This window comes from Trachypithecus francoisi, unplaced genomic scaffold (genome assembly GCF_009764315.1).
Source record: "Trachypithecus francoisi isolate TF-2019V2 unplaced genomic scaffold, Tfra_2.0 Lachesis_group0, whole genome shotgun sequence".
Taxonomy (NCBI): domain Eukaryota; kingdom Metazoa; phylum Chordata; class Mammalia; order Primates; family Cercopithecidae; genus Trachypithecus; species Trachypithecus francoisi.
In genome coordinates, this window is record NW_022681453.1 from 56335097 (window position 1) to 56358858 (window position 23762).

At 40.3% G+C, this 23762-nt stretch overlaps 1 protein-coding gene across 5 annotated transcripts in view; it reads left to right on the forward strand.

The window, feature by feature from the left end:
- The window catches only part of PPARG (peroxisome proliferator activated receptor gamma), a 145074-nt gene that overhangs the window by 102156 nt on the left and 19156 nt on the right, over positions 1–23762 (forward strand). For 4 of the 5 annotated variants that reach the window (XM_033210711.1, XM_033210709.1, XM_033210710.1 and 1 more), the window contains exons 5-6: positions 59–197; positions 14233–14432. In XM_033210711.1, coding sequence (XP_033066602.1) covers positions 59–197; positions 14233–14432 — 339 coding nt within the window. Of the gene's footprint in view, positions 1–58; positions 198–14232; positions 14433–23762 lie in introns of those variants that run through there. The other variant, XM_033210713.1, reaches the window with a different exon arrangement.

Below are 23762 nucleotides of genomic sequence, written 5' to 3' on the forward strand. Positions count from 1 at the left end.
AACTTAAAATTTGCTTCTTTTATATATATATAATATATATATATATATCCCTTTGCAGGGTTTCTTCCGGAGAACAATCAGATTGAAGCTTATCTATGACAGATGTGATCTTAACTGTCGGATCCACAAAAAAAGTAGAAATAAATGTCAGTACTGTCGGTTTCAGAAATGCCTTGCAGTGGGGATGTCTCATAATGGTGAGTAAACAGTCATCACCATATACTTTATTATTCTCATTATAGCTGCCAGACCAGTGGACACTAAGGCCATTGCCAAAAATGTGTACGGGTTTTCCACCAAATACCAGAATTTAGAATATTGCATGTCGATAAAACATTTCTCATTTAGGTCAGTGTTTTTAACGTTTCATTATAGAACCCTTCTCTCTCTGGTTGGGCATTTGCCATGAGGAGAGAAGAGACTTGAAAAATCTGGGGGATGATGGGAAAAACTTCAGTGTTTTAGAACAAATATAATGATCATCGTGATTAAATTTTATATTGCTCCATGCATTAAATAGAGAATTATGTTTACTTGTGTGTATCAGTAGTGTCTTTCTACTTTAAATGTAAGAAAATCCTGAAGATGTCTAGGTCTGGAACTTTAAGTGGCATGTGAGAATTTAGATTCATTTAATTAATTAATTAAATTTTTTTTTTGCTCTTTATTATGCAAAGACAAGTGTGCCTTTCCTTCACTTCAAGGAACATCCATGAGTTGTGGAAAGGGTAAAACACATTATTTTTATAGTTCTGCAATACTTCAATGCCATAGAAACATAAGAGAATAAAACTTTCTACTTTTGAAACCTGTGTCTAAAGTCAAGCTTATGACTTTGGGTGTCAACTTAAGGGAAATGATGTAGAAGACCTGAGAAAAGACCCCTGTTTTCATGATCTGTGGAACTAACTCAGTAAAGTCCTGGAAGACAAATATGTTTGAAAAAACAATTCTTGATCACTATTTAGTTCTGATTGGTTGCCTGGCTGACAAAATTAATTTTAGGTATAACTTGGTAGTATTATATGTGTCAAGTATTAATCAGTTCTTTTCAATGCACTCAAGAAATAAAAAATGCCAACATGACCAAATTAAATTCGAAGTTTCATTTCATCAGCTATCCTATTTTTTCTTTCTTTTGTTTTCATCTCTCTCAAAACTGATCTAGTGAGAAGGCAGTCTTCATTTATATGCACTCTAAAGCATCTGAGAAAATTAAATTTTTGCTCTATCATGCAGATATTTGGTTTTCACAGTGGAAACCACCAAGATATTTGAGAGTCACTCATTGATTAATAACCTACCCTTTAAAAATAGTTCACAAAATTCTATCTGTATCATTACTGTGGGTCAGTTCCTCTAAAGGCAAGAATGGATTTTGAATAGAGCTATCAGCAGTACTGAACAGGATGGAAATTTGGTCCAACCTTCCTCAACAATTGACTACATCTGCTGTATACAACTGTAGTCATGGATTGCAAAATAATTTGCTGGTTCAGTTCCATCAGTTTCCTTTTTATTTCAGATCTCATAAAACATAAGGGCAAGTTTCCAAGTCAAGGGTTATATTTTAGGTGATGCAATCAAGTTGCAATAAACTTATTTCATCTTCATGTAGAAATCATTGACTTTGAGGTCATTATCACTGAGATAGCCTAGGAAAGCATGCCAGTTCCACTTTTAACACTATTTTTTGCCTATTAAAAAATTATCACTTCACACATTCATGTAAAATATAATTCCTGTTACTTATAGGCAGTGCATACGTTTAGGTACAATGTATTTCCTGTTGCTTACAGGCATTGCATACGTTTACTTAAAATCAATCTCCAATTGCTTATTGTTTATAGGCAAATATTATTTAAACCCCAACCTATGTAGTATGGATGGTATGATTTTCTCCTCCCCTAAAAGTCAAAGAAAGCTATCATAAACTTGATAGGTCATCTTTTGACTTCATATGACAATTTATTTTATCTCTAGAGGGGGTCAATCTTGATAGGGAGTGTTCGTTCAGTTCTAGCAAAAGCAAGAAAATATAGGAATTAAGTGTCATGACATCAGAGACTTAGGCAGTTCAACACTTAAAAAATTGCAAACATGACTAAGAAAACCTCAGAGGTTTTTATGGGAGTTTGTTTGCCGCACAGAAAAGAAAACATCAGACTAACAACAAGGTTTTGATTAGTTTTGCCTGTTAGCTGCATGAAGAAAACATTTCTAAATACAAAGTTTTCTAGGAAGTTGAGTCACTATTTAAAATCCATTGCTTTGACCAATGTGAAGCCAATAGAGTTTTTGTTCATATAGAATGCCTTTTTATCAAAAGAGGCTCTGAGTGTTATACCAAAATCGGCACCCAGCTGTTTTCAGTATGCGCAAGAAAACATGGACGTCCCCCAAAGCAAATGTACTCCATTCTGTGTTAACCTTATTTCTGCTCTCTGGTCTCTGATTAGGCTGGTTGATGAATATAGCTTCCCTTTGGCCATGCACTCACAGCTTTGAAGGAGGTTTCTGAAGGAACCGATAGGGAACCCTAGGGGCGCTTGCTAATGTTATTGGATAGGCACTGAAATCAGTGATCACTATGTCCTTTCACTTTGAAAATTCTGTGATTCTGTATAATCAAACAACCTAACTCACTGGATTTTTCACTTTTCAACCAGCTATTCTGTGTCTTACAATGCTCCGGTCTTCACAAATGTGTAGGCACCTGGCATGTCAATTGCCTGAATTTAAAAGTTTTCACCTATATGTTTTGGTACCATAAAATAAAAATATAATTTATATATCTGAGTCAGGTCTATATGTTGTGATCAATTGCTCAGCAATTTCGGGCAGTTGGTTTGATGGTTAGTGATGTAGCCCGAGAGCAGAAATCCAGAGCCTCTGGGCTAGAGAAAGTATAAATGGCATCCTAGGTTATGTAGGGTTACAGCTCTTCAGAGGGAACTTTCATTTTCATTGTGACATATTGCCTACATGTTGTAGAAGAACATAGTTTCAGAATTCTTCCAGTTAGAAACATAATTTCTCAAATATTCACTTTCAGCATGGGGTAGGAAAAGTACCCAGCTGGTGGACTGATTGATATGCTTCAGAAACGTATTTTTTTCCTGAAAGTAATGAAAATAAACACACGTTCTTAATTATTTTGGTCATTTAACAACCCATCATTTCTAGACCATGGGTTAATTCCACCGATTGCTCAGAAGCCTTCCTGAGTCATCTCAAGCACAATCAATTCACTACTGTGTCTAGACACTGCCCTTAGAGGAAAGCTCAAAATGAAAATGAAGCAGAAATACAGACCTGCTTCCTAGGCCACTCAGCGGTGCATGTAACTTACTAAGTGATCATTGCATCAACTACTGTTTGTTAGTGAAGCTGGTGTCTGCAGAATCTTGATAAAAAGATGCATGGATAATGTTGCTTCTTTAGTCAAATGGGCTCTTGCATGCATTTTTATAGTTTTTCAAAGTAGTCATTTTTGTTTTAAAATCTTACTGGCAAGTCCATTATAGTAATCACATTTTAAAAATATGTCTTCTTTTTTTTTTTTTTTTTTTGAGACAGAGTCTCGCTCTGTCGCCCAGGCTGGAGTGCAGTGGCTGGATCTCAGCTCACTGCAAGCTCCGCCTCCCGGGTTCACGCCATTCTCCTGCCTCAGCCTCCCAAGTAGCTGGGACCACAGGCGCCCGCCACCACGCCCGGCTAATTTTTTTTTGTATTTTTTAGTAGAGACGGGGTTTCACCAGGTTAGCCAGGATGGTCTCGATCTCCTGACCTCGTGATCCACCCGTCTCGGCCTCCCAAAGTGCTGGGATTACAGGCTTGAGCCACCGCGCCCGGCCAAAAATATGTCTTCTTTATTTTTATTTTATTTTATTATTATTATTATTTTTTGAGACAGAGTCTCGCTGTGTCACCCAGTCTGGAGTATAATGGTATAATCTCAACTCACTGCAACCTCTGCCTCCCGGGTTCAAGCAATTCTCCTGCCTCAGCCTCCCGAGTAGCTGGGACTACAGGTGCCCGCAACCACGCCCAGCAAATTTTTGTATTTTAGTAAAGATGGGGTTTCATCATGTTGGTCAGAATGGTCTCGAACTCCTGACCTCAGGTGATACCACCTTAGCCTCCCAAATTGCTAGAATTAGGCGTGAGCCACCGACTGCACTGGCCTTGTCCTCTTTGTTTTTAATAAAATTATTTAGTCATTAAGAATTTTGACTAGTGGGCCAGGCACAGTGACTCATGCCTGTAATCCCAGCACTTTGGGAGGTCGAGGTCAGAGGACCACTTGAGCTCAGGCGTTCGAGACCAGGCTGGGAAACATGGCAAGACCCCATCTCTACTAAAACTACAAAAAATTAGTTGGGCGTGATGGCATGCGCCTGTGGTTTCAGCTACTCAGGAGTCTGGAGTGGAAAGATCGCTTTAGCCCAGGGGGTGGAAGTTGCAGTGAGCCGTGATCGCACCACTGCACTCCAGCCTGGGTGACAGAGCAAGACCCTGTCTCAAAAAAAAATTTTTTTTTTGACTAGTGAATAATTCATATTCAGAGCTCTTTTTTTATGTATGAACTAAAAAAATAGTTTAGGCTAAGTGCACTTTTTATTTTTAAAATTTTATGTATTTATTATTACTATTTTTAGAGATGGAGTCTCACTGTGTTGCTTAGGCTGGACCCACCTCAGCATCTGGAGTTGCTGAAACTACAGGAAAGTGCTACTGCACCTGACCTATTTAAGAAAATAATCTAGAGAAGAATTGACATGTTGCTTATGAATCATTCAGTTAGGTTTTCTCTATAACACTGAGATTTGGTTAAAAATATGGTTTTCATAAATTTAAAAGCTAGTGAAATCTTATCTTTGCTGACTAGGATGTCTTATGATGTAAATGAGAGAGAGTTTTTAATTTTTTAAAAAAAACTGACAACTTTCAAAATAATTTCTCAGTGACTTAATAAAAATCCAGAAAAATGATTTCACAAATTTTTGCGACACTCAACATTTTTAAGGTAGTTCTCTCAGTGCCTTGCAAACAGCAGCTCTAGTGTATATTGAGAAAAGGAAAAATTCTGAATGGCAAATAGATTTCAACTTTAACCTATTTCTTTTCTTTTTTTTTTTTTTTTGAGACAGAGTCTCTGTCGCCCAGGCTTGAGTGCAGTGGCACGATCTAGGCTCACTGCAAGCTTCACCTCCCGGGTTCACACTATTCTCCTGTCTCAGCCTCCCGAGTAGCTGGGACTACAGGCGCCTGCCACCAAGCCCGGCTAATTTTTTGTGTTTTTCGTAGAGATGGGGTTTCACCGTGTTAGCCAGGATGGTCTCCATCTCCTGACCTCGTGATTGGCCCGCCTCAGGGTCCCAAAGTGCTGGGATTACAGGCATGACCCACCGTGCCTGGCTAACCTATTACTTTTTTTCTTTAGTCTTCTTGGTTGTGCAAAGAAAAATTACCCAAATCTTAACTTTCAGAAAAGATAACCAAGTCCTAGTGCATGTGGCAGTACATGTTTGCTCCGGCTGCCCTGTCCCTCTGCCCTGTGTGGGCTCCAGAACCATCCATATTGTAGCCTACCTCCTTTCCCCACCCCTGCCCACTTTCCACTCACACTTCAGGCAAACCCTGCATTTTGCTATTCCTGGAAAATGGCTTATGCTTGGATACCTCTGGGCCTCTGTTGATGTGTCTGTCTGTTCCCTGTGGAAATTCTACCTGACATTCAAGTCTGCATTCAAATGCCTTCCTTCCCATGAGACTTTTCTGATTCCCTGCTCTTCCTTTTCTATATGTTTCATACCTTCCTGTGACATCACATTCTGCCTTAAAAAGCAAGAGAGTGGTCAGATATATATTACCGGGAAAAAAAAAAAAAAACTACTGATAGCAGTAAAAATGATAGAGAAAAGACTGGAATTGGGAAATCCATCTGAAGACCAATGCAATATTAGGAAATAAGACATTGAGAAGGGCGAGAAGAAAGAAAATTGAGAGAAATATCAGAGCAGCGACCAATGAATAAAAGCGCCTGAAGGAAGAGAGGTTGTCAAAGGTTATTTAGGGTATCTCATTTGGGCGATAGAATGAATTAACCAAGAAAGGAACATAGGAATAAGAGCCAGTTTGGAGGAGAAAATTTTAAATTCAGTTTTATATTGTGTTAGAGGTGCCTATGGAGTATCCAGCAACTATGTATAGAGGAATACAGGAGGATGTGAAAAATAAGGCTCCACATTTCAGTAAAGAGAGAGCAGGAATCATCAGCACCCGTTGTAGGTTAGAGAGGTCCTACTAGGACCACCGAATACAAGCTAAGGGAGAGGCACCATCAGAGAGATCTGGAGAGCAGCTGGCAGAAAGTTAGAGGACCCAGAACAGCAGGAACCAGGACAAGAAATTTTAGAAATAAGAGGTGGAGATGGTTGCCAGCATTAAAGGCTGGGAGGATGCTGGAGAGCTCAAGTCTATTGAGAACTTAGAAGAGGCCATTAGTTCTGGCTGTGAGAAAAGCATTCAGGATTTTTACAAAGTTTCAGTAAATCCCAGTGAGCCCGAAGCTAGATTGCAGTAGATCGAGAAGTAAATAGAAAGTGACAAACACAGACGCAGTGAAAACAACTCTTTCAGTAAGTTCAGTGGTGGAGGAAAGATAACTTAAAGAGGAGGTAATAATAGAGTAGTACAGAGAGGTACACTAGAGGAAGACTCATCTGTGTAATATATCCAGTCTCCCCTACCAGACATGTCCTTTTCATCCTTTCCCCCAGCCCCATCTGTGTAGCACAGTGTTGCATCAAACAAGGGTCCAGTGAATGAATTAAAGGAAGACTTCAGGGAATCAGAGATTGAGTTAGAAGGTGAGCTGGTGGTGTTTTGCTCATCTTCATTTTTGAAAGAAACCTAAGAAAATATTTAAATGTCCTCTACAAATAGTGTGAAAAATAGTAAAGGTTGCTCCTTGTTTTACTTTAGAGGAACTACAAAAGAATAGTTATTAGATTGCCAAATCCTGCAGAACCTCCAGCAGGCACAAGTTTTTTTTCCCTCAAGAAAGAGAAGTGAGCCAAGCATGGTGGTGCATGCCTGTGGTCCCAGCTACTCAGGAGGCTGAGGTGGGAGCATCCCTTGAGCTCAGGTGTTCAAGGCTGCAGTGAGCCAAGATCACACTAATGTGCTCCAGCCCGGGCAAGAGAATGATACCCTGTCTCTTTAAAAAAAAAAAAAGAAGAAGAAGAAGCAGCAGAAGTAGAAGGAGGAGGAGGAGGAGGAAGGAATGAAGGAAGGGAGGGAGGGAGGGAGGAAGGAAAGGAAGGAAGGAAGAAAGGAAGGAAGGAAGGAAGGAGAGGGAGAGAGGCAAAAAGGAAAAAGGAAGGGAGGGAAAGAAGGAAGGAAAGAAAGAGAGGTGAGCCAGGTGTAGTGGCTCATACCTGCAATTCCAGCACTTTGGGAGACTGAGGCAGGAGGATCACTTAGGCCAGGAGTTTTGGCGAGACCCCATCTCTACCGAAAAAAAAAAAAAAAAATTAGCTGGGCGTGGTCATGTGTGCCTGTAGGCCCAGCCACTTGGGAAGCTGAGGCAGAATGATTGCTTGGGCCAAGAAGGTTGCAGTGAGCTATGGTCATGCCACTACACTCCCACCTGGGTGATTGAGAAAGACCCTGTCTCTAAAAAAAAAAATTTTTTTTAAAGAGAGATGGGAAAACAACTTATTGGCAACAGCCATGTGAAAAGCATATATTATAAATATCTTGCTTATATGCAGCAAACATATAAAAAGTGGAAAAATTGACCGTAAGACATAGCCTTACTAATTTTCAAAAGCCTGATAATGATTGCAAATTCATCCCTTAGATGTGGAAAGACAAAAATAAGACTTGTCTTATTTCATTCTTTTATTTTCTATTATTATTTTGAAAACCTGCTTTAATTAACCTTTGTAATTAAGTAGCATTTGTCTTTAATGCTCCTACAATTAGGTAGACGTTTTAAAAACATGTCGATTAATTGTTTCTTAGCATTGTACCCAGATCCAAAAAGCAGGCATCTGACTATTCCATGTGGTTGGTGTTTGTGTGTTCAACAGTGTCAGTACTAAATACACAATATGGAATCTATGACGTGCTAGTAGTAGCTACATTCTGCTCAACAGAAGTGTGTTATATAAAGGAATGCTAATATGCTTTCCCAGAAGTTAGTGAGTCTCTATCAAACCCAGTCTCCCTGAAGGGAGCCTACCAGTTCTGATATTGATCTTTTTTTTTTTTTTTTTTTTTTTTTTACCAAGATACCAGATTTCTCTGTAGATGATCAATTATTCCAAATAGGAGACTGTGTGCCAGTGTTCTGGAAGTTGCTGTATGCGACAGGTGCCAGATCTGTAGAACAGACAGAATGTATTTTTTTTGAGCCTCAAAAACTAGACACATACTGCTTTTGAAAAGAGAGCAGAGCATGTTCTCGAGTACTATGCAGACATTTGTAGAACTTTAGAGCTAAATTTAGAGCTAGAGGAAGGAAACTTTAGAATCTTCTTTTCTAAGTTCCTCATTCAGTAAATAAATCAGTTGAAGACCAGAGAAGTTCAGTAATTTTCTTAAAGCCACATAGCTAGTTTGTCACTGAGCTGAAACTAGAAATTAAACTTCCTGACTGCATTCAGTGCAGTATTCATTCCCTTGCTTTCCAGAGAGGCCAAAAGTTCTCGCTCAGTGACTCACAGTAAGACATGAAGCATTTTCCTTTTAAGATTAATCAGCAGTGGTGGAAGATTTAGAAAAATACACTTATATATGAGCACACTCAGCCTTTATAGTTCTGACCCCCAATCCAGAATGTTCATCTTCTATTTCTAAGCTCTCACTTCAGTCTTACAGGAAACACCTCCCAACCTCCATCACTTTCCTCCTCTTGGTAGGTAAAGGGTAGAACCTGAGGCTCAAGAATTACTTAACTAAAAAACACCATCTCCCAAACAATTTAAAGATGGAAAGATAGAAATAGAGATAGTCAGGCAGACAGATAGACACATAGTTTAGGTTTTCAGATTCTGTTCTTTCTCTGTGGGAGAGGTCAGCGTGCCATGACTACCAACCTGGTCTAGAACCCACAGCAGCCATAGTTACCAAGACCACAGCAATAAAAGCAGTGTTTATTAAGCATTGCCATGTGCCCAGCACTGTGTTAAACACTTCCTCTTATCACCTCACCTGAGGTAGATAGATACGAGTATGTGGGACTCAGAAGCAACGAAACTGGCTTTTTCGTTGTTGGCTATATATACTAATAACACTGGCTTTTTCCCCTTTAAAAAAGGTATGCGTGCCTCAGCTGAAAGATAAAAAAAAAGTATGTAAATAAAAATCCTTATTTTCTGTACAGTTTCAGATTTTTGTATGTTTTATGTGAATTTAGTCTCACCAAATGGGATCTATTTTTCATTCCTTTTATGAACCTCTGGTGTATAAAAATGCTAAAATCACCTATATAATTGGTTGCACTGGTAGTTAAATGGAACCTAATTTGTAGCATGGGCATTTAACAATACAAATAATTTATTCATTAGAGTTAGCCTTTGGGGGGAACTTCAACTTATAAAAATACATTTTAGTGAGATTATGGCAGAGGGATCTCACTTTAATATATCCTAATTCTAAAATGGTTTTTAGGGGTGTTTTTTGGTTATATTTGTTAGGTGATAGAAAAGCAGGACTAGCAAATGTAGTAAGTGGCTATCTTTGGCTCTTTGTTCATTTAAATTAACTTTTTTGATTACCCATTAGGAAAAAATAGCTTTTCTAGATGTGTAAACTTTTGCATATGTTTATAGCCTCTTACCTGTAAAAACTGAATCAGAGTTAGAACCATGCCTGGCACACAATAGTCATTCAATAATTATTCCTTGAGTAAAGAGATAATATTGTGTGTTCTGTGAAATAACAAAAGTTCAGGAGCAGCAGATAGGTGGTGATTCTAGTCACCTCTGTTTTGTTATAGGATAACTGATTTTCTCTGAGTTTTACACCAAAATTCCTTCTTCTTTTAATACGCCTTCTTACTTAGTGCTTTTCTCAGGATCATTTCCCCAAACTTCCTAATGGGCATAGTGTCTCGTTTTCTGTCTGTTTTTAAACCTGATATTTTGGAGTTTAATCCATCAAACATTTATTGTTAACCTACTATGTGTATTTTGTTACACTTAGGAACAAAGATGAGAAAACCTGTTACTCATATAATTTATATTCGAGTAGAATAACTGATATAAACCAACATCGTAGTGCGGTGGCCCAAGCCTGTAATCCCAGCACTTTGGGAGGCCGAGACGGGCGGATCACGAGGTCAGGAGATCGAGACCATCCTGGCTAACACGGTGAAACCCCGTCTCTACTAAAAATTACAAAAAACTAGCCGGGCGAGGTGGTGGGCGCCTGTAGTCCCAGCTACTCGGGAGGTGAGGCGGGAGAATGGCGTAAACCCGGGAGGCGGAGCTTGCAGTGAGCTGAGATCCGGCCACTGCACTCCAGCCTGGGCGACAGAGCGAGACTCCGTCTCAAAAAAAAAAAAAAAAAAAAAAAAAAAAACCAACATCGTAGTATAGTAACAGTTTAATACACGAGCTAATGTATGCATACAATAGGAGCCCAGCATTTAGGAAGCTTTCTATAAACTGTCCCAAACCCCAGGTTTTTTATATACTCCTAACTGAGTGGATGGATAGCCCATCAAAATGTTCCATGGAAAACATATAATGTCAGAAGTTACCATGTGACTCTGATATGCTCTACCTCCCCTACCCTCACCACTCCTCAATTAAGAACTACCAGTGAACAAGAAATTAACATAGTACAGCCATCCCTCCTTATTCTGTGGGATTGGCTCCAGGATCCACTCAGATACCAAAATTCCTAGATGTGCAAGTCTCTGATATAAAATGACATACTATTTGCATATAACCTACACATATCCTCCTGTATACTTCAGATCATCTCTAGATGACTTATAATATCTAATACAGTGTAAATGCTGTATAAATAGTTCTTATGGCCAGGTGTTGTGGCTCATGCCTGTAATCCCAGCTCTTTGGGAGGCGGAGGCAGGAGGATCCCTTGAGCCCAGGAGTTCGAGACCAGCCTGGGCAACATGGTGAAACCCTGTCTCTACAAAAAAATTTAAAATTAGCCAGGCGTGGTGGCACATACTTGTAGTCGTAGCTACTCAGGAGGCTGAGGTGGGAGGATCGATTGAGTCCAGGAGGTCGAGGCTGCAGTAAGCCATGATTGTGCCATTGCACTCCATCCTGGGCAACAGAATGAGACCCTGTCTCAAAAAAAAAAAAAAAAAGTTGTTATACTGTATTTTTTTATTTGTCTTTTTTTTTTTTTATCATTGTTTTATTTATTTATTTTAGAGACAGAGTCTTGCTATCACCCAGGCTAAAGTGTAGTGGCTCTATCATGACTCACTGCAGCCTCTAACTCCTGGACTCAAGGGATCCTCCCACCTCAGCCTCCTTAGTAACTGGGATTAGAGGCACACTCCACCACGCCCAGCTAATTATTTTTATTTTTATTTTTGTAGGCAGGGTCTGTCTATGTTGCCCAGGCTGTTCTCAAATTCCTGGCCTTAGGCAGTCCTTTCACTTCGGCCTCCCAAGGTGCTGGGATTACAGGTATGAGCCACCATACCCAGCCCATATTATTTTTTATTGTTTTTTTTTCCCAAATATTTTCAATCCACAGTTGGTTGAATCTGCAGATGTGGAACCTGCAGGTATGGAGGGCCAACTGCATAAGGAATTCTATCTGAGCAAAGTGGTCAGGAGGTTCACAGAGGATTTTGAAGGAATATGCTATCTGGGGTTTCTTTCCATTGTATTTCAAATTACAGTAGACAAGGGCTTAATATGTGCGAGAAATTGTACTAAGTGCTGAGGATACAATAATGAACAAGATTCCTGCCTTTGTGGAGATTATATGGCAAGGGAGGAAATAAAACATTATAGATTAATTCCTGTGATCAGTGCTGTGAGATGAGGTCATATCCTGAGGGACCCAGACAAGCCTAGCACCAGGGGCTGGGGTCACCAGCAGATAAAAATATGAACAACCATGCCTCAGCCCCATAGAACAACACAGAAAGAAAATGGGGAAGAGTGAGTAGGGAAGCAGGATTTTTGACCAAAACCTCCCAGTTTAAAAGTTTCTATATGAAGAGGCCATGTACCAAGGATATATTTACTAAAAGTATCTAAATATAGGCTAATTCAATTTAAAGGAATCCCAAATGAGAGGTAAGATTTTCTTCCCCTCTAACTCCCAAGTCTGGTCTCTAAGGAGGCCCCTACAAAACAGTAGTTGTATTAGTCAGCGATAAAATTTATTTAGGGTCAATGGAAATGCATTTATGAATTTTTTTTTTTTTTTTTTGAGGCGGAGTCTCGCTCTGTCGCCCGGGCTGGAGTGCAGTGGCCGGATCTCAGCTCACTGCAAGCTCTGCCTCCCGGGTTTACGCCATTCTCCTGCCTCAGCCTCCCAAGTAGCTGGGACTACAGGCGCCCGCCACATCACCCGGCTAGTTTTTTGTATTTTTTAGTAGAGACGGGGTTTCACCGTGTTAGCCAGGATGGTCTCGATCTCCTGACCTTGTGATCCACCCGTCTCGGCCTCCCAAAGTGCTGGGATTACAGGCTTGAGCCACCGCGCCCGGCCTGCATTTATGAATTTGAGACTCAAGGGTACGTGTCAATTTCTTGGGAAAATCCAAGGTAATTTTCACGGAGTACTCAGATGGGAAAGTTGTCATGTGCTGTCATGTCTCATGGTAGAAATGCTACCCTTAGCATAATAACATATAAAAGAACCATCTCTGGCTGGGCACGGTGGCTCACGCCTGTAACCCCAACACTTTGGGAGGCTGAGGTGAGCAAATCACTTGAGGTCAGGAGTTTGAGACCTGCCCGGACAACATGGTAAAACCCTGTCTCTACTAAAAATATACAACTGAGCCAGGCATGGTGGCACACCCCTTGTAATCCCAGCTACTCGGGAGGCTGAGGCAGAAGAATCGCTTGAACCCAGGAGGTGGAGGTTGCAGTGAGCTGGGATTGTGCCACTGCACTCCAGCCTGGGTGACAGAGCAAGACTCCATCTCAAAATAATAAAATAAAATAAAAGAGCCATCTCTTTGTTCTGGGATTCAGCAGAGACAGAGTCTTGCTAGAGACGTAAACGAATATGACAGTCTCTGCGCTCAGGGAGCATATAGTCTAGTGAAGCCGAGCACCATAAAAACACATGGCTGTGATACCATGTCGTAAGTGTAAGAACAGAGCTATGTATGCATGGAGAACAGTGGACATGATGGCCAGGTACCCTTATTATGGGAAACATAGAACCTAAAGTGTGCCCCCAAAGGAACATGATTCAAAATAATATTTTGCTGAACATATTGGTAAGAAGGAAAGAAAACATATCTGAGTTGAAAAGTTACAGTTTATTTTTTCCCCACACTAGTCCCCACTAACCCCTCTTACATTTTCCTTGTTGCTTTTCTTTCTTTCATTACCTTTTTTCACACTTCCTCACCCTACAGGCCGCCAGTTTGTCTTTCTGACAAACATCATTAAGTGGTAACTCTGGAGAGTCGGGAGATAACTATGGCTTCTGTAAAAGTGCTCTCTGGACTAGTAAGATGTGATAAAGCACCATCCGTATTTCTTTTTAACAGAGACAAACAGATCATACAAACTCCCTGAGAACAAAGCCTATGTCTATACAACTTTGAATTCTGCACAGTTTCGTATTTTAATTTGTGAAATGTGTTGATCCTTCTGGTGCCCTGACCTTAGGTCAAGTGCTGGGGATGCAAAGAAGGTGACCTTTGAATTGGGTCTTGAGGGATGAATAGGAGTTGGTTCTCAATTATTTCACGTTTAAGTCGATATACTTTCCTCCCGTTGCTAAACTCTTGAATTCTTTTGCTTTCTCAGCAGGATTATGCATTAACTTTTAAAAATTAAAGTGAACAGTTTAATTTTTACTGATGGTCTGTGCTACTTTTATAAAAACATGAGCAAACTGGTAGACAGAAACCAGAACTCGAGAGCAGTGGAGGAGGAGATGCTTCTACTGTGTGGGAACGAGGGCTGGGAGAGCACAGTGTATGTTCAGAGCAGTAGTAATCCAATGATTCATCCTGTCGTTCCTCTTCCTCTATAGCCATCAGGTTTGGGCGGATGCCACAAGCCGAGAAGGAGAAGCTGTTGGCGGAGATCTCCAGTGATATCGACCAGCTGAACCCAGAGTCCGCTGACCTCCGGGCCCTGGCAAAACATTTGTATGACTCATACATAAAGTCCTTCCCGCTGACCAAAGCAAAGGCGAGGGCGATCTTGACAGGAAAGACAACAGACAAATCAGTTAGTTCTCTTCTGCTGTCTTCATTGGGGGAGGCGGGGAGTTGTTTTGGGTTTCTGTTTCTTTGAGTAAATGGTTTACTGTGCTATGAATGCACATGCAGAATATTGTTCAACTGTTGGCTGTTAACATATTGCAGACTGAGTCTGAAACGCAGGAAGTGTTTTCAGATAGCGTAAGTAAACATTATTTTGAAGAGAGAGAAAAGTCCATAAAGTCTTTGAGAATAGTGTTAGAATGTATTGGTCATCCTAACTTTAATGAATGAACTTAAGCCCCCTCAGCCTATCACCCTCTTTTAGAATCCATCTCTTTTCTCGGCATCAAAATAACTGGCCACAGCAATATTCATTCAAGCAGCCTTGCTTTTCTCTGGGAACAGCCTGACCTAGATTTAGAAAATGTATTGAATCCCACTATTTCACCTTTCAGGAGAACTACCAGAGTTACCTTTTTTTTTTTTTTTTTTTTGGGACGTCGTCTCGCTTTGTCACCCAGGCTGGAATGCAATAGCACAATCTCAGCTCACCGCAACCTCTGCCTCCCAGGTTCAAGCGATTATCATGCCTCAGCATCCCGAGTAGCTAGGATTACAGGCATGCACTACCATGCCCGGCTAATTTTTGTATTTTCAGTAGAGGGGGATTTCGCCATGTTCGTCAGGCTGGTCTAGAGTTACCTCTTAGGGAAGTTCAACATGGGGCATAAAATAGATTGTAGATATTAGGTTACCTTTCTTTCCTTGTAGCATTCTTGATTATTCCGGGGCAACTAGAAGCTCTGTCCTTTTATTACATATGGAATTTTATCTTCTGCAAGGCTTTGAGCTACCTGGGCCACTCCAGTGGACTCTCCAACATCTGTTCACTCATTGAGCAGCACCATTTAGAAAACCCAGAATGGGTTGTAACTGTTACTAAGTTAGGTTTTCTAAGCAGCAGAGCTCTTCTCTGACTGGAAACTGAGAAAACAACATGGAATTATAGAATAAAATTGTGCCTGAATTCTAGTCCCAATTCTGCCATCAGCTTGGATGACCTAGATCATGTCTCTCTGTACCTCAGTTTTTGTTTTTGTTGTTTGTTATTTATTTATATATTTGTTTGAGATAGTCTCGCTTTGTTGCCAGGCCGGAGTGCAGTGGCGTGATCTTGGCTCACTGCAACCTCCACCTCCCTGGTTCAAGCAATTCCCCTGCCTCAGCCTCCTGAGTAGCTGGTGCACACTACCATGCCCAGCTAATTTTTTTGTAGTTTTAGTAAACATGGGGTTTCACTATGTTGGCCAGGATGGTCTTGATCTCCTGACCTCATGATCTGCCCGCCTCAGTCTCCCAAAGTGCTGTAATTACAGGCGCAGCCACCGCGCCCGGCCTTGTAGCTCAGTTTTTAACGACAGGGTTTGGCTTTGATTCTGATGTCTGCACAATGCTCCTAGGGCTATAAGAACTGCAGAACACACTCAGAAGACGCTGTCCCAACCATGGAAAGCCCTTGTATGCACTCATTTATTTTCACGTGAACACCTCCCAGAGAGCTATGCAATTATTTGATAGATATGTGTAACTTTTCCCCTATTCAAATATATTGTGGGGAAAATCTCATTAACCTTTCATGTGTTTTGATGACTATCTCAAGATGGTAGTTCTTCTGTTTAGCTAAACCATTTAGTAAGAGAATCAGTTAATAGAAAAAGGAAACTTGTGGCATAGAGCCGTACACTGATAAGGACAAAGAGTTTTCCGATTTGCAAATAGGTCTTTAATACCTCAACATTAATATACCTGGATTCAATTCTTTACAGTATAAAAAAACCTTGCACATTTATTAGGTTTGAGTCACATTGCCACCTGACTACTGCTATTATTATCCTCTTTATTTTAGAGATGAGGAAAATAAAGTCCAGAGAGGTTAAACATTTTGCCCTAAGACCCCACAGCAAGTGTGTAGAAGACCTGGGACTATAATGCAGGTTTTCTGGCCTCTAGTTCAGAAGATGTATAGCATGCTAGCCCCTCAGCGCAGTACTTTAGGAAGCTAGTCTTTCCCATTTGCTGTCAGTGAGCCAGGGAGACATAACACACTGAGAAAGCTTCGCTCTGAGAAAACTTTCTGTGGTTGTTTTTTCTTAGTTTTTAGAACAGTAGGAATTTTTCACCTCATCTGCTGTCCTAATATATACACAATTGGAAAAAATTTGTGCTGTTTCGGTTCTTTTCAAATTACAAAAGTCCTTGACTAGGACTTCTGGCTTTTACATGCACAGGACTGCACAACACTGGTGATCATAAAGCTCATTCGTTCAATGAGAAAATTGGCCATAGCAAATCAAAAACAAATGAAGACCTCTGCATAGCTGATTGGACTACAGAAAATAAACCATTCATATCCAGGAAGAAAAAAATAAAAGGATTGCTGAAAAGAAAAGAGCCCTAAAGCAAACTATCTACAGTTTTGGTTAGTTTTCTTTTTTTTTTCTTTTTTTTTTTTTTGAGGTGGGGTCTTGCTCTGTTGCCCAGGTGGCAGTGCCTTGTTATATTGGCCAGGCTGGCCTTGAACTCTGGGCTCAAGCAGTCCTCCCACCTTAGCCTCCCAAAGAGCTGGTATTACAGGTGTGAGCCACCAGCCATGGTTAGTTTTCATCAACTGCTTTCTCACCTTCTTTTCATCCTCCAATTCGTACCTACAATCCTTATTGGAAATCCTGTCAACTTAGTAGTACCAGAAAGTCAGGCAAAAGACTGAAAAAAAAAAAAAGCCTCGGTGGTCAAGAACTTAAAATTACACTACTGATGTCCAACGTGCTCTTATCGGTGTCACCGGAGGACACACTCAAGATACCTCACTCCAGTTGACTCCTTGGCTCTAAATCTTTGAGTTAAAAAATAAGGAGGTTCTTTATGGAATAAACAGGTATTAAGTTATTTAAAGGAAAGGGCTGCAAAATACTTGATTATGGGCTTTTCAAGTTCAAAGGCCAAGCGTTTGTCATTTTCTTCCAGTAACTAGGACTGGGTCTTGCCCCTAATAGTTACTCAGACTATATTTGCTTAATTGAATTAAACATGGTTGCCTATGCCCTTTGAAATTGTGGACTTTCAACAGAGGGCCTCTAACTAGCCCAATATTTGCTTACCAAACTGCACATTATTGATGATCTGGATTCAGGCAGGATCTGGAAAAGAGAGACTGGGCCAAATTAAAATAATCCGTTCACTGATGACACAAAACTAAACTACAGTTGTTTGGCACCCTCTCTTCTCCTTATCTTGCAAAATCAAATTAAACACTAGTGGAAAGAAACAGTTCAGAGAGGAATATGGGAAAGGAAAAAAAAAAAAATGTGATTTCCAATGCGACTAGAGATTTGTTCTTTATCTACATGGTCATGTTATTCATTTGATAGCATCTCTCTCAGGGGTGTTATGTTATCTCTTGGCCAGGACTCATGAAAGTTAAGATTTGCATTGATAGGAAAAGTTTTGCAGAAATGTGGACTCTTGAGAGGGTGGGAGGTATACAAAAGTGGCTATGGCTGTGCAGCAGAGCAATTTGCGTTTCTTATAAACCCTGCTTGAGACTGATGTCATTAGTGTTGGTTAGGCCAAGGCTGGGGGAGGCTACTCAGAATAGTGGGTTACCAGTTACCCAGAACCTTTGGAAAAGGAAATGACTTGATTCAAGAGGCCATTCTTTAAATGTATCATTCTCCTCAATTTCACCATTGCCTATTGTAGAATGCCTGCTGCCTGCTCAGCGTTTGCCTCCAGGCAGACCAGGACTCCTTCCCCTCCCCATCTAAACTTCCTTCTCCTGGATCTTATTCCTTAGGGCCACTTGCACCTTTCAAAATGGATAAACTGAATTCCCCTGCTCCCCTTCTACCAACTTTAACATCATGTCCTTGGTATAGGATGCCCTACTTTTCATTGTTTTGCCTAAATAAGAATATGCTTGGGAATTTTAGGCTTAGGGCCAGGAAAAGATGGGATATGGAATTGTCAGCTATGGATTGCCGGACAAGAAATTTTAGGAGCAATAGACCTTTTAACCATCCTCAGTAGGATGGAACTGATTGTCCCCACAACCGATTTCCCTTTCAGTGGCTTGCTCCAGCCGAGGCCCCTTATTTAAGAGGTCTTTCTGCACTCTGAAAACCATGCATATGCCAGAACTAGGTGCTCTGTTTCATGAAGGCAGTTTGATAACTGAATGGACTTTGGAAGTGCCCAGTGTTTGACTATTACCCTGGTGTGATGATCACACTGGGTGTGTCATTGTCACATGATCCCATGTTTGTTGGTGAAAATAAACAGTGGTTTTCAAAAACCATTTTCAGTGCCATGGTTTGTCATAAAACAATAAATAGAAAAACGCTTGATGTGCCTGCCAACTTTTCACCCCGTATCTAAGAGATGGCGAAGCTCTGGCTGCACTCTATCTGCAAATAAAGAATAAAACTCTTTATTTGTGCTATATTGGACTTTGGGTTCCAAAGCATCACATTGTTTATGGTAGGTACATGTAGAGTCACTGTTTTTATAATTATAAGAGCAAACTGGTGCCACTGGAAAAAATGGTCTTTCTAAATAGTGTGTGAAATATGAAACTAGTGAAGAATAAAATCAATATGGAAATGTAAACTTGTATGAAAACATTTCCTTACCCATTTAAGTTTGTGCATTCTGAAATTTACAATGGCCATCAAACCCAGTGACTCAAAGCTATTGGAAAGGTATCTGTCCTGTTAAATCCTACACTTACAGCTAAACAACATATGGGCTCTTTTCCCTTTATCTCTGGAAAAGCCCGAGTGAGCTGGAATTTGCTGCCCAAAGGAAAGACATCAGGCAGAATCCTCAGAGAAGGGGGCTTAGGGACCCCAGTAGAAATAAAATCAGGATAGTAGTGCCAATTTGTTTCTGGGGCTGCTGGAGAAGTTAGGCTTCTGGGATCATTCATCCATCTATCAATATTAATAAAATAAATTATTCTATTGCCAGGACTGTCAGGAATAGCTAAAGATATAAAAGATCTGAACCAGTTTCTTTCAGAGAATAAGTTAAAAATAATATTTTTAGAGTTAAAAAGAAAAGCACTTGGATTTTTTTTCCAATGGCTGGACTCAGTTGGCCAGTACCCTTGCTTGCCTGCTGAATAACTCTTTGGCTGGCAATTGATTTTTTTAAGAGCTGTGGTTATGTGCTAGTTCATTACAGTGTGAATCATTCTTCATGTTAAGTTTTCATTTGTTTGTCTTAAATCTCCAAACCCTGCAGGAAAGCAGAATATCTTTGACAGCTTTCAAACTTCACTTCTATCACACACAGCACTCCACCAGCACCTCTAGGAAATAGTCATTCAAACGGCATTGCCCCAAGACCCCAGCATGTAAGAGCGTTAGTTTAAAATCTCCAGTTCATCCTAGAATAATCATTTTAAAAGGAAAAAAAGAAGTGAGGAAGTCCTATAGAAAGCAATGGAAAGGGAAAAGTTCTCAACCCAGAATCAGGCTTAGGTTCTAGTTCCTGGTTTGCTATAAATGGCACTTTGACTTTGGAATGTCTCTGGCTTCCGTTTATTCATTAGTCAGAGAATGATGGGGCAGATTATTTCTGAAGACCCCTTATGTCCTATAAATCTCATGGTTCTCAACAAGAGAGAAACAGGAACAACGGGCAGAAACCAACAAGAGGCTGAGGAAACCAAACCAATGAGTTTTGGATTGTAGCTAACCGAGGAGAACCGTGATGAAAGTCAGATGTATAAAAAGGAAGAAGGAAACAAAATGAAGAAGATGAGCCCTAAGAATTCAGTATTTTGCCCTGGTAAAACTAGGAACATCAGGAAAGCCACACTCGATGAGGCCCACATTTTTCCAAGCCAGTTTTTACTCTGACAGGGTTACCTCAAGTGATTGTTTGAGAGAGGGTGGAGGGGTTGACTACACTCATTCAATCTGCCAAATTAGAAAAGTCACCCAGAATACCCTGTGCTTTTTGAGTGATTTTCATGTTTATGAAAATTCCTTAGCTTGCTATTTTGTTACTCAAAAGGATTATAAACATAGAGCATTCATGTATAATGCCTTTCATAACTCATGTTAAAATGCTGATGTTATTGGATTTCTTAGGAACAGTGCTGTTCTATTTCTCCATTCAAAAAGGTTAAAAAAATTAATTACTCTATTTTCATCATTAATCCCATTTCCCCCATTGTCTTTGTATTCTACGTAGGAAGCATGCCATAATTGAATTTACTAATCTATATAAAACAGTACTTTTAATCCCATTCTGAAAATCAAAATATATTTTTGAAAATCAAAATATGTCAAAATTGAAACTCAAAATGTGTCAAAATATTGAAATTTTAAATATATCAAAATTAATTATATTTGATGTATCCCTCAAAAAATTGATTTCTCCTAACAGAAATCTTTTTGCTTTCCTGGAAAACCACTGGGTTCAAGTGCAGCTTTCTTCATTCTGTTCTGGTCTGTCCAGTATGTGAAAAGCACAAGCACACAATGACCAGTGACAGATTCGCTGTGAAGCTAATGAAGCTTCATGGGGCCCTTCCCTTGTGCAGAGCTCCTTCCAGTGCTTGGGGAAGGGCCCAAGCAATTTTATTCTCATAATTTTTAATGCCTTCCTTAGAGAGGCCCCACTACTGTGTACATTTTATGTACCACAAAACCTGAATTCACCCCATCATGTCCTAGTTGTAATTAAGCTTTCCTTCCTGTTAAGGAGGGACGCTTACCCAGCCATTTGATGTAGGGTCTGAAGATAAATACACTATTAGCCCCAAACTAGAAGTGTTAAATCATTAAGAATTTGAGAATGATATGGCTGCTATAATGGCAATCTTTGGATAATACTGTCCAAGCTGACGGAAAGTGTAAGGACTCCACTTTGCTTTGTAAAAAATACAAAAACACGGCCGTGGAAGTGCAGTACATTTTGTATGGAACATTGTACCACATTGTACCAAATGTCATGTTAAATTAATGATTCAAGATAAAATTATGCATACCAAATTTGACCAGGGTTTTAAACGGTTCTCTCTCCATGAAGCAGGCTGGCCACGATCTTCTCTCTAGGTTTGAAGGTAAGGAGGTTCCCTGTGAAATATGAAAGTAACGCCTAAGTGAACTGTCTGCAATCTAAGAATTGGCGAATTGGTTGCAAAGAAAGGCAGACCACGCCCACCCAGGGATCTCTCTTGTCGTTTGACAGAGAAAGAATCTATGCAGCCTTCAGAAATGCAGTGAAAACAGTATAATCAGATATGACTAGGAAAAAAAATAAAAACAACTGGTGTTCATTTGCATGTCAACACCCAGAATTCTCTGCTAGTTCACCTCTTCTTCAGAATGCAGAAAGGACTGAAAAAGCTGAAATGGAGCCTGGCGCAGTGGCTCATGCCTGTAATCCCATCACTTTGTGAGGCCAAGGTGGGTGGATCACCTGAGGCCAGGAGTTCAAGACCAGCCTGGCCAACATGGCGAAACCCCATCTCTACTAAAAAAAAAAAAAAAAAATAGCCGGCCGTGGTGGTGGGTGCCTGTAATCCCAGCTACTCTGGAGGCTGAGGAGAATCACTTGAACCCAGGAGGTGGAGGTTGTAGTGAGCCTAGATCGCACCATTGCACTCCAGCCTGGGCAACAGGAGCGAAACTCCATCTCAAAAAAAAAAAAAAAAACTGAAATGGTTTGGCATGATGGTGGGGTGCTGATTCCTCTCTCTGTCCTTGAGTATTTACTGCCAGGAAATCCTGACCAACATCAATTGCCAAGGGGTTAAAGTCACATTGTTGTTAAATTGGGAGAGAAAATTAGCAGGATTTGTGCCCTGTGTTCAACTATTACAGAGTTTCGAAAACAGGAACCTGGAGCTTTATATGAGGGGACAGGGGAAGTAAAGGGGAAGAGTGACAAGGGTGATTTATCAGGGCATAGTTCCAGATAAATCACTTACATGGAGGTGAAAGAATTTCATGCATATGTTCTGTGCCAAGAAGCCAAATGGTTGAGCAGAAGCTCATCTGAAAGTTGAAGTGGGCAGTTCTGGGTACAGTCTTTCCACATGTGAAAAGGCGATGATTTTGTATTCATGTTATTTGTACTCCTGCATGTGCAGTTGGTCTTTTCAGGTGTCCAGACCATCATTTTCTCATGACATTAAAGAAAGCCAATAAAGGCTAGTTGTGGTGGCTCACACCTGTAATCCTAGCACGCACTTAGGGAGGCCAAAGCAGGACGATTGTTTGAACCCAGGAGTTCAAGACCAGCCTGGGCAACATAGCAAGACCTCATCTCAAAAAATGAAATACTTTTTTTTAGAAAAAGAAAGTTAGTATTTCATTAATATAAATGATAATACACTATAAAGTGCCTGTAGGAAAAAGAAACGCGTTTTCTCTAGGTTCTGTGAAAGCATCATTATCCATTCAAATTTTTCTCATAATTAGAACCTGACATTCTGGAAAAATACAGTAAATTTTCATTGATGTTACTTGCTCTGCCCCACTTTTATTTCTCCCATTAATAATATTAATCCTGAAAAGAAAAAAAGAAAAAGGAAAAAAACCACCCAAGCGAAATGTTTAAGAAATATGGTACGGACAGTTTGGTCCCTTGAAAAATATAAGCCACCAGGTAAACCTGTTCTGGGGTCCTCACATCTGTCCCCTTTTGGAGTTTGGTAAGTAGTAGAGTTGAAGTGATTTTTTTTGTAACAAAAGTAAAAACTTCCAGAATAACTCCAGTGAAGGGTGTTGATGTGACGTACAAGTTTGGAAATATATTTAACATCTGAGAGTCCTTAATGTTGGTGTTACTTCCTCCAGTGTAGAACAAACTTAATCTTTTGATGAAAATCATAGTGTTCCATAGATATGAATAGAATCTCCAACCAGTGCATCTTGAAGCCGGCTGCCACGGCCACTCATGCACCTTCTCTGTGCCCATTCAGGAGAGAATTCTCAGCATCTCTGCTCAAAACAGTGTTTACTTTTAGTCCATCAGAGACTTCATGTTTGTTGTGCATGCACACTCACAGCTCTCCACACATGTGCCCACTCCCCACACACATCCTGCTTCTGAGAAATGCAACTAGAATTTCCTCTGGAGAAGAGGTGGAAACCCCTGATTGAGAAATTTAAGGCCTAGGAAAGGTAAATGACTTTTCTTAAGTCACATAGTTCACCACAGAACCAAAGCTAGAATGCGGATACTCTCAGCTCTTCTTCCAGTGCTTTCAGGTATACAAGTATTTGAACAGGATTCAAGGTTTAACTCCTTATGTGTCTTTCAGTGTATCTGGTGTAAG